This window comes from Ciconia boyciana, chromosome 1 (assembly GCF_034638445.1).
Source record: "Ciconia boyciana chromosome 1, ASM3463844v1, whole genome shotgun sequence".
Lineage (NCBI taxonomy): Eukaryota > Metazoa > Chordata > Aves > Ciconiiformes > Ciconiidae > Ciconia > Ciconia boyciana.
In genome coordinates, this window is record NC_132934.1 from 17,102,035 (window position 1) to 17,118,071 (window position 16,037).

The following is a 16,037-nucleotide window of genomic DNA, read 5'->3' on the forward strand; positions in this document are numbered from 1 at the left end:
TTCCATGTAGTAAGCATCTTTAATGTGAATGAGGAAAAACTCCTCTCATCAATTTAAACACAAAGATCTGAAAAGTGACTTACCTGAACTATAACATCTGTGAGTATAATGTAGACCCTGTAACCATTGTTAACATTTCCACTTACTTTGTCTTTGAATCAAATTCTGCATTACTGAGGGAACAGGGTGATACTCATATAGTAACCTATTAACAGTTCACATCTCCGACTTCTCTGTTTAACAAAAACTGAAACAATGCTTAGGGAATTATTTTGTAAAATAATCAAAATAATCATCACTTCCAGAGTGATGGTGTTATACTTTGTCATCTGCGGGTTTTAGTCACACAAGGATGATTTTAATCAAGTTTGAACAAGGCTTGTATCTGATCTGCCCAGAAGCTGGGAGTATAGTATGTATGTGTAGGGTCTCTTCAGAAGAGTAGTTTTAAAAGCAAAGTATTCTACGGAGACTGCCATTACACTCAAGATAAAGGTGCATGTAAGTCAGCTGTTTCTGTGATTTATTGTCTGTGTTGCTCAGTTCCAGGCATAAATCAGGAAGCTGTTGTGCTGGGGGCTATATAAATTCAGAAAAAAAGACCATCAAAGACAAGACGTGCCAGTAGATCAGGACACTTTTCATGTGGTGTCAGCATTCCAGCACAGTCTGCTGTCAAGGTGCTTATAGTAGTAGTGGTGTAGCCATGATGATCTAAGGAGTTAAGCAAAGCAAGGCTTGTAGAGAGTAGTTTCCTTTATAGGACTATGATAGGTAGGAAAAATGGATGAGCCATCGGGGTCCTCTTCAGGTCTAAAGCAGAAGTAGCAAACACCAAGAAGCTGAAAACAGTTGCTCTGAGTTAATGTAAATTGAGTTTAGTTGAGGCTTGTGAGTCTTTGGAAAAGAGGGTTTAAGGAAAGTTTGGAGAGAGCTAATGTATTTATATGTGGCTGGCATATCAAGAAGGATAAGGATTCAGCACTGGTCTGGAACTTGTCTAGGAAGGAGTCACTGAAGAACAGCCTCAGTGGACTAGGTGGAGCAGGAGCCTGATTTGAAGATGGGGAAGGGTTGATCATACCTGAATGTAACTGTGATTTAGATCTATTGGAGTAAATGCATGGTAAAGTACAGAACTGCAGGTAGCATATGAGTACTGTGATTATAAAAGGTAGCTTTTCCTTATGGACATCACTGAGTGGATACATGTGTTACCTAACAGACTGCCAGGAGGCCTCAGTAGCTAAACTTCTGTCATTTGGTCTCCTATTATCTCAGGAAAGTGCTCTTGAAGTCCGAGTGGGTTTTTCTCATTCTTTGTTAAATATTGTATTTTCTGTGTCCCAGATACAACAGCTTTAAGTGGTATCTTGCAGTTACCATGCATTTTAACTATTTAAAGCATTCCCTATATTCTTGGCCAGTGATATTTAATTGGAATTTAATGGTTAGCTTTTGGAAGCAACACAGGAATCATCAGAAGTGCTTGATTTCATGCCTGAGGTGCAGTGAAGCATGTGCAAACAGCACAAGACCTCAGACACAAGCATCAGGCAGTTTTAAACGAGGTCCTAGTACCTAACTGAAATGAGTTTATGTATAAAAATGAAGTAAGCCATTTACCAAAAAAACCCTAAGCTCTTTAATTGTGTAGCTGGCTGAAAGCTAAATGCACCAATGTCCTCGTGTGTCAACAGAGCTGATAAATCTACTGCAGTATTTGCCCAAAAGTCCTTATATTTTTGTTGAGTTAAATATCTTGGCTGTTTTTCTTATTTGGATTCATCAGTTGTCTGTGTCCCTTGTGGAGTCCAGTTGGGTAGGCATGCTCTGACCGGTAATACTCAGCTCAGCTATCTTGGGCATTTTCTTTCAGTTGGGGCTAGAGGAAGAGGCATTCTCTGGTTGTAGATAGGAGAATACAAGCACAGAAGCAAGGAAAGCTTGATTCCAATCTGTTGTTTTTCTATAAAGAGCTGGAAAGCAACTACACCACATGCTAAGGGAGGTAGAGGATTGTGTGCATAACCAATCTTCAGAGCAAAGAGTAAACCTGAGGGCATACCAAGTAGGATGAAAGATCCACCTGGCCTAGGATCACGTCTCCAGTATGGCAAACAGCAAGCTGGAAAGAGTAGAAAGCAGCACAAAGTGACAGTCCTTTCCAGCCTGTGGTGATTTGCAGCTTATGTTCTCTTTGGGTGGTGTGTGCTAATCCTCAGTAGATACTGTAAGACCTTCCTGTCCCTACATCGAGCCTTTCCTGCCTGAGGTGTTTTTTTATTGTTCCTGCAGTTCTATGAGGAAAACGTTGTTCAGGAATATGAATACTTGCCTCATGCAGAGCCGGAGCAGTGGGTTCAACAAGCTCACAATGGTGGAATTTATTCTGTGGATAAGACAGGGCATGAGCAAAATGTCTTGCATGTTGCAAGCACGTCAGATTTTCACGTACAGCTACTTCTTCACATACAAGGGCTGATTGTGCAGCATGTGCTCAGTGAGGCTGATGAATCCAAAACACGTAGGAGGAGTCCATCCCCAAGAAACATCCGCATTTGTGGACATTTTGATACTCTGAGAGGCTGTTCATGCTACCCATGTAGTAGAGTATTATGAAATCAGGTGTTACATTCTGGAAAAGAACTACACAGTCCATAATATATTATCAAGCTCAGTTTGTATTTCTGTAACCGGATGATAGTAACATATTAATATAGTTTTATAATTGGATAACAGAATATGGAAGGCAAAGTCAAAAGTTCCTTAAAATGTGGCAAAAGTGAAAATTGATGAAATGTTTTGAAATGAACAATTCAGAAATTGAGATTCAGCTTGAAAAAGACAAAATAATCTGACAAAAAGAGAAACAGCACTTGCAGAGCAAGGGCACTGGGCAAAGGCCTTTTACTGCTAAATCACTCAATAAAAAGTGGCAAGGTACAATTTGCAGCTCAAATTAAGAGACTCCTGAGAGTTGTAGGAAAGTCATTACTTACAAGGTCATTTTACAAATTTAAAGCACAAAATACAATGACAAACCAAATGTAAGTATGGAGTATTCTAAGCAGTGGGGAAAAAGCAGGGGAAGAAGCAATTGTGAACTTTTCATTGGCATCTGGAAAGTCACTTTAGCAGGTCAGAGAGACTGCACTGGAGGCTAGTAAACTACACTGTTAAGAAAAAAAAGCCAGTAATTTTAGTATCAAGAGAAATGTGCACAGTTAGCCAATTAATTATTCTTCTATATATTTTAAATTCTCTGTGAAAGAGGAGGGATTTGTGACCTTTGGGATCAACCTATAACCTCAGGAACAGTTCATTGGGCAGGCTGCTCTGGAGCAGAGCATCCTGAAAGGTGGTGGTGCTCAGGCTGACAAGAAACTGCTAGCAAGGGACCTTGAAGTTAGTGCTGTCAGGCTTTCTAGACATCAGATATTCCCATTTGGCCAGATGAAGAGGACATAAGAGCATGGAAGCCTTGACTGAGTTGGCAGAATCGGAGTTGGGAATTGCAGGTTTGGGGATATCTACTCTCCTAACGGTCCATCGGCTTGTCAGTAAACGTGGTCTGGCAATGAGGCAGGACCCCCGAAATCCCATGCCATGGCAGCTCCTAATAAACTGAGGGGCCAGGCTACTGAGACTTTTGTTTTGTAGACTTCATGCCACTGAGCTGCAAAGAAGCTGGGCATCTTTGGGCTTCTGGAGCCTCACATTCCTGGTTGTTGTTATTCTGCTACATAGGCTGAAGCATCTGAAGTCTAGACGCTTGCCTTCTCGTTGGGTTGCCTAGGAGCCCAGCTGGTAAGCAGGGAGGGAACTAGACACCTTGTAAAACCTTTCTGCTGTAATGCTGCCTGGTTTCATCAAAATCAAATCATCTCTCTCAGGTATTTCAATCTTGATGAGTTTTCGGTCTCTGATTGAGAACCATCCTGCCTGGGAATTTTCAGCTGCCTCTTTACAGAGGAACCTGTTTCCAAGACACTAGCTCATAACGTTAGCATGGATATAAATATTTCATGATAAAGTACAGGAAACGTATCTCCCATTTATAATCGGATGCAAATTTCCTTCTTAACATAGACATCCTGAAGTATTCTGATATAGAGCTTTCAAGGCCATAACTGATCTGTGGTGTAGATATGAAGAAGTATCAGTATTTTTATAGATCCATATTCTGACATATATTTGGGTATGTCTGGGTAGGGCTGATAAGAAGGTACGTTTGAGGACAGGAAGGAGATCTGTAGTAGATAGTTACATGTCAGTAAGTATTATATTGTGCATTTCTTTTCCTGGTATATTTGGTGTCCTAATTTATTTACAATCACTATGAGCGTGTGAATATGTGCTCAATTTCAAATTATTTAAATATTTTTGTTTAGCAAATAGTAATGGGGCTAGAGTAAAGAAGAGCATAAGCCTGAAACTGCTATATATTTTATTTCCATTTTTTGAGAGAGAAATTTAGAGTAAACAGCCTCAGCACATGATTTCTTTGGTTGTTTTTAAATTGCTTCTTGAAAAAAAATAAACTTCCTTGCTTATTTCATGCTGCATATTCAGTGATCATTAGTCTTTATTAACTGATACAGATTTCTTTACTGTGTTATGAAACAGTTGTAATGTTGTGTATATGTTGGAATTTTGGAGGAAAAAACATCGATCTTAATCTTGGAAAAAGCAATGACTATCTACCTCATCAAAGTCAACATAAAAATTTTATGTCCGTGATAAAACAGGGCACAGAAGAATGCTGGATGATCTGAACAGCAACCGCCTACCCTAAGTCTGCTGGGTGATAGATTTGAAAGGGCTTTAAGTCTTGTATATTGAATTTCTGGGTTTCCTCTGACAGAAATTGGTCTTGTCTCTAAAACCTAAAGTCAAAGCCTGATTGTCTGAACTCGCTATATAGCTAATGACAGCAAATCCTAACCCAAAGGTAAAGGGTTTATAAATATTTGTCGTTTAACTTTTCAATCTGAAAGACAAGCTTCAGAAAAGCTGTGGAAAATAATAATTTTAAATTATTTAAACTGTTATGAGTAACTATAACCTCTGACATTTGGCATGATATGAAATCCAGCAGCCTTTATTATGTTGAATGCCAGCTGGAAGACACAGTTGTGCATACCCAATAAAGCACGAGGAACAGCTGAACTAACAGCTGTGTAGACCGACACTGGAATCAATAATCAAATTTCTCGAGTTTTTTCTGGACTGCTGGGTGGGGGGGAGGAATAAATAAGATACCTTCTGCTTCCCAATTGACTGGTTACTGATAGCCAACACCATCTGAGGTTATGTGGGGTTATCCGCAGAGCGAGCCCCGTAGGACAGAACAGACAATGCACAGTTCAGTTTTGTCATTCAACTTATGCATTGATTTTTGTGAGGACACTGAGGGAAACGATGAGGCATCCAGTCCCCGTCCTGTCCTCTGCTGGCAACACTATAAAGATGACACTCATCGCCTTGTCTAATTGTCATTCCTCTGCATTCCTGTGTCCTGCTGATGTTCTGGCTGGTGTTGGGTGTTTGACTATATTTCTGCTTGAAGTAAAACCTAAAAAGAATAAATCTAGAGAAACCTTGAATCCTGAAATTTTCCAAAGAGAAGGACCGCTTTAATGTGTTAAATTTTGCACATGGTGTTCACATTGAATATAATTTGCATATAGTTGACTTAAAAATCCACTGCTGCACTTGATAGCATGTAGTATTTGGAAATATCTGCTTTCTGTGCCAGGCTGCCATGCTGGATGTGCTAGCACCCTGGGTCTTTTTAGAAATTCATGTTGAAAGGTACTTCGATATACAACATAATTTGAGTGGAAGATGTTCTACAATTTGAAAATGATGTATCAGCATCCTGTTTGATATCATAGGATTCTTTTCACTAGAAGATGCTATAATTTTTTTAGTTATTTTTAATATTATTATTACATACTTAAACACACTTGTGATTTATAAAAATCGTTTTATTCATCTGTGGTCTTCTGTTCCTGTTAACTGCTTTGGTTGCTGCCCATTGCTGTCCTAATATTGATTAACAAAATGTAACTAAGTCTCGCTAATGTAATATTGGAATTGTCCTTTCCTTTCATAATTGGTAATTGCAGAGTTATAATTTTCTTGTTTATCCTTGCAAGAGAATAAACATTTACTACAGTTAGACAATTGACTTCTATCTGAAAGTTTTGTTTCATCTCCATTGTAAAAATGTTTTCTGCAGTTTATAACTCTATTTAAAGAGCTGATTTAATGCAGCTTTCCTAATATAAAAAAAAAAGCTGTTCAAACCTGAATTTGACCTATCAGTTAAGCAAGAGGAAGGTGTACTTAAAATAGATTTATTTTCTAAAAAGTAGACAACATGAAAATTCTTGTAATTTGATAATTTAGAAAGCACACAATAACAAAGAGCACAAATTTCTGAAGCTTGGGGGAAGTAGGAAAAATTCAAATTAATACATTGTTTTTAACACTTTCCCAACCCTCTTTTTTGACAGCTACCATATGAATTGACCTTACTATAACTCTTTTAGAAACATAGTAAGAAAAGTTTGCATGACTAGATTTTAAACATGTACTTTCAGACTTTTTAAATCCATATAATCTGCTTTACTGATTTAATTTCTTGGGACTTTGTTACACAGTTACTTTTACTTTTCTTTATAATGGTATGGTAGTTTAAGCAGATTATTTCTTCATTCACTAAGTCATTGTTATGATAAAGATACACACTCAAAAAGGATTATTTCCTTGGTTTTGTTGTTACAGGGATATATGTTGAAGCTATTTTGGTCACCTTAATTATATATTTCCAGATGTTAGATTTCAAAGTCTAATTTTAATTTCAAATTTCCAGACTTACTCCATGTTTTACAGTTTTTCATTCTCCTATTTTTAACTCCTAAACTTATGCCTTTGATATCTTCTAAGGCTTTACTGATGAGGATATATCTCTGAATCTGAGATGGCTTCTGGGGAAGATAAACACCTGGATAGTTTAACCACAGCAGCAATGGTCTTGAGCATTTGCAAGATCTGGAGAAGCTTGTGCCAGAAGCTTTCAGATATCTGGCACTGCATGAAGGGTTTTGGAATGCCTTCATAGCTCACATGTCCAAATCCACTCAGTTTGTTCTCAGAGGCAGGTTTTAGACTGACACCTAAGCGAGGTATCTGTAGGGCGCTTGGCATCTAGGCTCCCAGTAGTCAGTGGGGATGTGGGCAGCGCAACCAATGGAGTCCAGAGAACAGTTTTACTGTCTAGTCACTTGAAGAGCTTGCAAGGTTGCATTGAGGAAACTTTGCCTAAATGTAAGCATCTCTTGCTCTTTGAGACTACCAAGGAAATCAGAGGTATCTGTATCTAGCAAGTGTGAGGCATGGGAATGATCTGCAAGAGCGCTGCAGTGGCAGGTGAAGGGCAGGTGGGATATTTCTGGGCACTAGATGCCTGTGTGTGAATTGGCTCCATTGACATATTGACTCCATCCATCAAATATAGTGGGAACTCAGGCGCCTAGTTCCCACATGGTGTGGGAACAGACACGTGGTGTCGTGATCTCAGACTGACTGCCACATCTGTACATGCCCAAATCCTAGTTTGGTTATTAGGTGTGAGGTATGATTCTTTCATTTCAACCCCAATGTGTCTTTTTTTAATTAAAATTCATTCCATGAGTGAATTCTCCTACAGCTTGATCCGGTGTCACTGGGAGATTTGCAACTGGGCCACCAAAGTGTGGTACAGAGGAAGGCAGAAGCAATCTGTATTAGTTTTGGGGCAGTTTCTATTATCTTGTCTCCAACAGTGACAACTTGACTATGTGCATCCGAAGACTGATGAGGAGATGCTGTTGGTTTTGACATGTACAAATGAATAAAGTGTTACTTTGGTATTTATTTCTTTCTCTTTCAGTTATTGTAATGGATGTATGTTAGATCCAGACTGTGGTCTCTGCTACAAATTGAATAAATCAAGTGTTGTTGAGTCCTCATGCATTCCTGTTGATAAAGATTCTACAATGAAAGCAGCGTGGGGCAGGTATGTCACTTTTCAAGAATTTCTGGTCTTGTGCTCTACTGATGGTGTATTTTATGCTATTGAGAACACTTTTGTTTTTACATAAAATGTTACTCTTAGGATGTTCTGGAAGAAAAAAATAACTTGGTGTTGTCAAAAATGGGTGATTACATTCTAACAACTGTTCTAAATAAAAGCCTTGACCCTGACGTGTGCAGCCCGTTCGGTGTAGTCTGCCACTTAGAAAGTATGGCAAAAGTACACTAGCAATTAGGAAAATTACTTTTCCCTGATGTCTTCATTCATTTGACGGGCATATTCCCTAGGTATACACTTAAAGCCCTTGAAATTAATTTTCTTTTTAAATGCTTTAATTAAACTACACTTAATATTGGCCTACTAAAGAAACTGAGTTGCTCAGCTGCATAATCTAAAACGATAAAAATCTGAAAAGTTCAAATTGTCAAAAGCATGGTTCGTGGCCACAGATTTCTGTGTTCCTGTGCTTAAAAGCAGCGTCATGCCATACCTTTCACTTGGCGTGTAAAAATGTGTGCATTCAAAGAAAAAACCCAATGCAACTGCAAAATACATCACACCTCTCTTCCTTAAGCAGCACAAAGATTGCCTGTGAAGTCCCAGCAATCTTCAAGTTTTCTGAAGTATTGACTATTCTTAAGAAATGGCTTTATGAGTTAGAACAATGTCCTGTAAAGGCTTTATCAATACTTTAATAATGATTAGGGCTTGGATCAGAGTTTAGAATGGTTCAGTGCCACAAGCAAATTATATAATTACTGGTGATAAAATGTGCAATTAGTGCTGATAAAACCTCCTCGCCATAATTCATCTATACCACCCACGTGCCATAAACATACTTGGGAAATATGCAAAGGTTCGTGTGGTGGTTTGGGCTTTTTTTTTTTTTTTTAACTTTCATGTGTATTTCTCAGAAGTTAAAACCAAGTGCCTTAGTGGCAGTGAGTCATATTGGACAGAGGTTGGAAGGTATGAAAATATCTACTAATTGTAAAATCATTAATTTAAAATTACTCTAAAATTGCCCTCCTTTTGATTTCAGTACTATTAGAATGTTATGCCTAGTAGTTCTTTCCAAAAGCTACCAAAAGAGGGTAGCTTATATCCTTTGTAATCCTGATTTAAAAGCACTGGGATCATTTTGGGGCTATTCCTGTTTATTAATATAACTGTGAAAACTACAAAATCTCATCCCTCTTACTTTTTCTGTGACTGTCTTCAATGGCGCATTATTCAACATACTTTGCATATTACCTAATATCCTGATATGCTCTCCAGCACTTGGACTCTCATATTTGTAAATTAACAGATCTGTCTTTGTATTCCAAGTCAACATTCATTTCATATATGCTGTAGTTTTAAGTAGCACGTCTGTAGCATGTAGTTAGCAAAATCATGCTAACACGCAGGAAGGCATAAATGGAAACATAAACTTGTTATGAATAGTTGATAGATAAAATCAAACTTTATTTATTAGGCAGTCTTATTGTATAATATGTAGTAAATGTGGGCATCAGTAATCCTTTTATATTGACTCTCACATAACCCTCCTTGCTGCACAGCCTATTGGAGCAAATTAGATAGGAAAGGAGAAGTATTTCCTTTCCATATTGCAAAATACAGTATTTCCATATTGTACAATAATTCCATAGTATAAGGACCCTGTTGAACAATTTCAATGTTATATTGGTAGTCATTAGAGTGAAAGTTCTGCCTTAAGAAAGAAAACCAATGAAATTCCACTTTTCTTTTTCCACATATTGTGCTTGATCCCCATTTCTAGTGTTTATTTCCTTAATTTCTCATCTTGTGTCCACCTGGTCTGTGTAATCAGGCAGTTTTCTAAAAGCCGGTCCTTCAAGCTGTGAAATGTCAGGTGGCACCTTCTGTGCCTTCCAAGCCCTGTGGCACCTCCTCCTCCTCCTCCTCCTCCTCCTCCTCTTCCTCACAGATACGTGTATTTCTGCATACTGGCCTAGAGAGAATCCCGATAGATTTTGGCTTCCAAGGGTTCACATTCAGGTACCCCCATGGCTCTGCTTCCTCAAATCCTGCTTTACAGCAAAATCAGTCCCACAAAGCCGTAGGATTTCCCTGCCAAGGCAGAAGATAGCTGCAGTGAAAAGGATGTGGTTACATCTCCAGTTGTGTCTCAGAGCAGCAGGAGTTGTCTGGATCTTTCTGGCAGCATAGGGAGAACAAGTGCCTAACAGCTAACAGCGACCAACTAACAGCACTGGCAAAGAAATCACGGCTGTTGCTGGTGCTAGAAATTGCATCCCTTCCTTTCACAAAGTTACTTTGTCACAAACTAGACGTACAGTGGCAGTTATTTTAAAAATACATGGCATTTTTACGATTAGAGACTAGTTTAATAATTTGAAAGATGATTTTGTGATCTACGTACAGCTGATAACCGTAATTACCACATGCAGCCTCTTTATAACTCCTGTGTAACCTGATGGCTTCGTGCCATCCAGTATTGGCTGAATGGCTTTAAATGGCTTAAAACCTCCGGAGTTACACTGACCTCATATGGCCAATTTATTTTGCCATCAGTTTTGCTCAGGAGAGAAGGAAGACCTGAGCTATTTGTTTGGGATTCGTTGGACCTCAGTTTTGCCTTTGCAAAAGCAGCAGCTCTGACTGCCTTGCCTGATGCCGGAGGTTCAGAGAAACGGCTTCTGCTGGGCTTGGATTGACGGTGCCGTGCAGAGCCTTTCACCGCTGCTGCCATCACGTTTTGTTTATGGTTTTCCTGCTGGAAAGCTGGAGCTGCAGCCATGGAGAGGTGCCTGCAGTCACACCACACGATGTGCGTGCAGCCACATAGCTCTGCAGCTGTCTTAACCCCAACCGTCCTGACGTTTGCTCAGGGGCTTATCTATTCCTGATGTGTAACCTACCAGCAAGGTGAGAGTTGCTTAGAGGCACCAACAGAGACAGCCTTGTCATATTTTTTTAAAGCTCTCTGCAGCCACGCAAGCTGACATAGAAAACCCTCCTGTTTATATATTTATAGCTTTGCACTGTTCTTCACAGTTGATCCCAAGGTACTTCGATAACACTGAGGTAACAGGCAATGTTTTGACTGTTATCATAAAATACTGTACTGTATTTTTATTTGCAAGAAGTTTTCCCAGTGCCAGCCTGGTGTACTAGACACCACCTCTATGTTTATTGTTAATCATATTTATTCAGTTGCAGTACGTTCTAAATTGAGAAGTTCTGGGGAGGGGAGTGAAGAGAGCAGAGATTTCAGTCTCCTGTGGCTGCCAGCAAGGCGGTTTATGTTGCTGTGGTTGTCATAGAAACCTAGGGAGACAATTAGAGTGTCCAAATGTTTTTCAAGAAGAATATAGCATTTTGGTTCTTTTGAATATAGGGAACACTGTGGCCAGCAGTGGCCCTGGGGGAGGGAGACCGCATAAGAATAAATCTGACCAAGTCCAAGTCAGACCTTGAAGCAGCATGGGTAGTGCACAACGGGTACACTTGTAAGATCATAAATGTAAGACAAAGAATAGAGATTTTTTTTTAATTATTATTTAATCAGTTACATAAGCCCGACTCAGGTATTGGAATCGCAGAGAGGAGCGTCTTGCCCAGGGCACCAGCACAGCCAGGTGCTTTGCTGCCCTTGGTATTACTGAACCAGCTAACAAAACAACTGTTGACATGCAAACCTTGCTGCCTCCAGCTCTGCCCAGGGACATATAAAGGATGGTTTCAAGACAGTAAGACAGTGAGCAAGAATATTCTTAAATTATTCACTTCGTAATAAAAGAAGAACTGTGTCTTCTCTCTTAGTGTGGTCTGAGGGTTCTGTGTTGGGACTCTGTTCTCCAGGATTTAGGGAAGTTTTGCATTTAGCAGTAGCACAGAAAGGCTTGCAGTTCTATTCTCTTTGTGAACATCGAACTATAAAATCCCCACAAAGTTGATAAAAAGCATTATCTCACTTTGACAGATGGGGATGCAATGGGAAAGTTCCAATATGAAGCTCAGGTGGCATGACAGAGGTCACGGGCAGAATCCATCTCTCAGCCAGGACTGCATGTGGAGGAGATTGCTTTCAGAGCACAAACTGAAATCTAGTTTTTCCCCACAATTGCAATTACTCCCAGAGTACTCTTGGAAACCTTGAAACTTCTCTCCGTGTAATTGCAATAACCCTAAAGGCCAGCCAAGAATGCTTTAGAAGTAACTTTAAATTGCATTAATATTCTTACAGTTCAAGAAATACTGTGCAAGGAAAGGAGCTACTAATAGTGCCTTGACATGACATTAACCTTGACATGAGTATGTTGTCAAGACCACAGCAGGCCCGCAACTGTGAGCTAAAAGGCTCTTATGAGCGACTCTGAGCAATCTCCCTCTGGAGAGAAAGATGTTGACTTTATACAGTAAACAATTATGAAGAATTATGAAGAAATAATAACATCATCTGCAGATCAGAGACAAGCCTAGAAGCCATCCTGTCCACAAAATTAGCTGGCACGTCTCCACAGTCCCCGAAGGAGGACGATTGGGAACAGAAATCTATAAAGGGAGAGGAGCTGAGTGATTTGCTTTCTTCAGCCATTTTTATTAACTTCGTTAGAGGCACATCTCCCTGCCACGGGAGTTTAATGCTTCATGGAGAATCCTGCTTTCGTCATTATAAAGAAGCATTCCCCTCTCTAAGGGCATTCATTGCAAAGGCGAGTGCAAGAAGAGCTCTGCGTTTGGGAAGTTTTTCATTTTCCTCTGGCCAGTGCTCTCCAGAGCTCCTTCCTTCCGTGTAAAATTAACGGCATGTTTACAGATGCTCAATAATGCTGTTACGTGTCACTGTGTGCCTGTTGCTCACATCTGTCAGTTTGCTGAGGAGTTTAACTATATCTCAGAAACCTGTTCTGGGGAAAATTGACTTTAAATTACCCGGGCAATGTGAGGAAGCAGGTCAGGCAGGCAGTCAAACCCTGGTTCCCAGCTTCAGGAGAGTTTCCACTGCAGGAATGTGCCTAATGACATCGGCATTCAAGCCTGGACGCTGACTAGATTCCAGTGGTTAAAAAAAAAAAAACATAGGAGTTCATTAGCTGGATTCTCAGACAACAGCCTGGTTTATGTCCAACGAGGGGCATGCCAGTGTCTGTCACAGCCTCAGGAGTATTCTGGGGAGCTTTACATTCATACAGTGCTGCCTGTTGTCTAGAATAGTGCTGCTTGTTGTCTTAGAATACTTCTTCTTTGTAGCAACATTAGATTTTTCTAGAAATGTCAGGTTCCTTTTGCTGCTTGTAAACACAGACAGACATAAATGAGTTCATTACACTTATTTTGCTAGGCACTGTCTTATAAAGATGCTTTTGCAATGCAACAAGTACATTTGTAAAAGTTGCTGTGACTGCTTTACTAATGCTAAAAAAATGTATGTGTGTATTCACACATTTAAAGACTGAGAATCTATTTTCAGTACGTCATGGGCAATGGGTATACAGACCTTTCCTGTTACCACGGAAAGTCTAGCACCAGAGCAGCCTTCCAGGAATGAAGTACTCTTCTGTCCCCAGGTAGACATTGCTTGTTTTGTCATGCAGGAACTATTGGTAGAAGATTTTATTGCTGAAATGTTGATTTGGAATCTTTCTACAAGGGCCTGCATTGAAAAGTGCTGCTAAATTCAGCAGCAATTAGAGGAGAAACTAGTATTTCTCTTACTAGGTCTTCAGATCGATAGATGAAGATTATACATAGGATTATAGTTCTCACATTTGTGCAGTAGAAAGGTAGTAGAGGGAGTCTGCATTGTTCAGGAAAGTAGCAGGATCTACAGAATATTTACATCTGCATCTATATCGGCAGCACTCAGAAGAGCTGCAATTATAACCAGTAGTCTTAGTGAAATTTCTTTCTGGACAATATGCTAAATGTGTACTAAATTGAAATATTCATCACTACAGTAAGAACCAGAACATAGAATCCTCCCTCGTCCCCCTGGAATCATTTAGGAAAGAAAACCATAATATATGCAGTTTCAAATAGAATTAAATTCTGATTATCTTCACCATTGCCAGTAAGTATGGAAACCTGGAGTAGCTGGGTGGCAGTACACCATGCTATTTGTCCTATTTGATTAGGAGTACGTACTTCAGTGTAATGATATTTAATACATGTTAGTGAGGTGTGCAAAAACAGAAATGAAAAAAAATCTGAAACTGATTACAGTCTTTGTCAGCCTAAAATCTAAGACACAAGGTCTTTTCTGGAAGGAGAATATTAGACAGTGTAATCACAGTCTAATGGTTGCACATACCGGTGTGATTCTGGAGAGCTGGGGAGGTAGAGGAGGAACTCAAGAAATCTTGTATATGCGTATTTTAATGCCATCTCTGCTAACTGGTAAGAGCAAATAGGAAGAATAGAAGGGTAAAGTGATGCAGAATATTGTGTCCCTATAGATGAAGCCTGTGCTTTTGGTGATGCAGGAGTAGGTAGGAAAATAGATGCAATTTTAATGTTCTGATTCTTTCAGCCGCTCTTCCTGCTCAAATCTTTGAGGCATCAGGTTTTTAAGTTCTTTTAAAAGGAAATTATTTCATGGTGGGCCTGATAACCATGGTAAGATCTCTTTAAGCATTTAAAAATATGGTAAAATCTATATATGTACTTAAATAATTTAAATTGAGGATGGAATTTTGTTGCAACATTAACAGAAGATAGTATCTTCATATTCATTTTCAAGGGGAAGAAAACCCATTTTGTATTATTTTATTTTTGAATGAATCTAATGCCTGACCAATTAAGGTCCTTTGTACATTGTATGTGCATTTTAGGTCTAAAATGATGAGCAGACCAACATGATAATCTAAACTGAAACTGTTTACATTCCTTTAGGGTAATTACTTAGGAATTACTGTTAATAGCTCTAACTCTTTGTATCTACTCAACCAATGGCGAATTCTGGATACTTGAAAGGAAGGACAAAGTATACGCCTAGTCAGTCCTGTTATGAAGTGAATGTATTCTGACTCTGGAAACATTTAGTTTATATGCTGAAGACAAAATTTACTTGGAGACACCCAGCACAAAATAGGATTTTAAAGCAGGTCTGGTTAGTTTGAAACATCGTTTGGGTTGTTTTCTGCCAGTTCGTTTGTATTGCACTTCGCTGCTGAACACTGCTTCAAGATCTTAGTCTAAGTTACTATTTAAAAGGCGTTCTGGTAGAGAATGATGAAGAGACAGATGCTGACAGCTATTTGGGTTAGTTGTTGTAACGACTACTTCAGATGGTGTAGCATTGAGGTAACTGGAATAGAAAAGCAAAAGTGGCCCTTGAGCTAAAACATCCAGAATGGAATGGAATGGAATGGAATGGAATGGAATGGAATGGAATGGAATAGAATAGAATAGAATAGAATAGAATAGAATAGAATAGAATAGAATAGAATAGAATAGGAATGCTGGTTTGTGTCAGGAAAAATTGTGTTGCAGTTACTTAAATGGAAACTGAGTTTGTGCTCTTCACCACTTAAAAGCGGTCCAAGGAAGAAGATGCTGTGGTGTTTAAAATTTGAATTTACATCCTGTTGAAGGAGCAAGCTTTGTGCTCATTTCAGTCATTCTCCCGTCAGCTGAGATGGGACTAGAATAAATCTTGTTTCCCATTTCAAAAGCATGTTTGCTGTTAGTTGACAAAGGAGATAGATAGGAAAGTGAAGGAAAAAAAATGCCAACATATACGAGAGAACTGGCAGTCTCTTGTCAGCGTGCTTAGACTACGTGGGTAATTCCTGCAGCTTTCCTCCCCCTCTTTTATGAAATGGACACTGGAGCAGAGAGTCTTTTATTGCCCATAGGAGCCTGCTGCTAATTAGCTTCTTCAGCTGCTCATCTTTTGGGGGACAGATTGAAGACGTCCGTGCCTTGCCGGGGGGTTCTCCCGGGGCGGTGTCGCAGCAGG

At 39.4% G+C, this 16,037-nt stretch overlaps 1 protein-coding gene across 2 annotated transcripts in view; it reads left to right on the top strand.

The window, feature by feature from the left end:
* The window catches only part of SLC2A13 (solute carrier family 2 member 13), a 211,696-nt gene that overhangs the window by 126,062 nt on the left and 69,597 nt on the right, over positions 1 to 16,037 (top strand). For both annotated transcript variants that reach the window (XM_072859919.1, XM_072859915.1), the window contains exon 7: positions 7,943 to 8,068. In XM_072859919.1, coding sequence (XP_072716020.1) covers positions 7,943 to 8,068 — 126 coding nt within the window. The remainder of the gene's footprint in view (positions 1 to 7,942; positions 8,069 to 16,037) is intronic.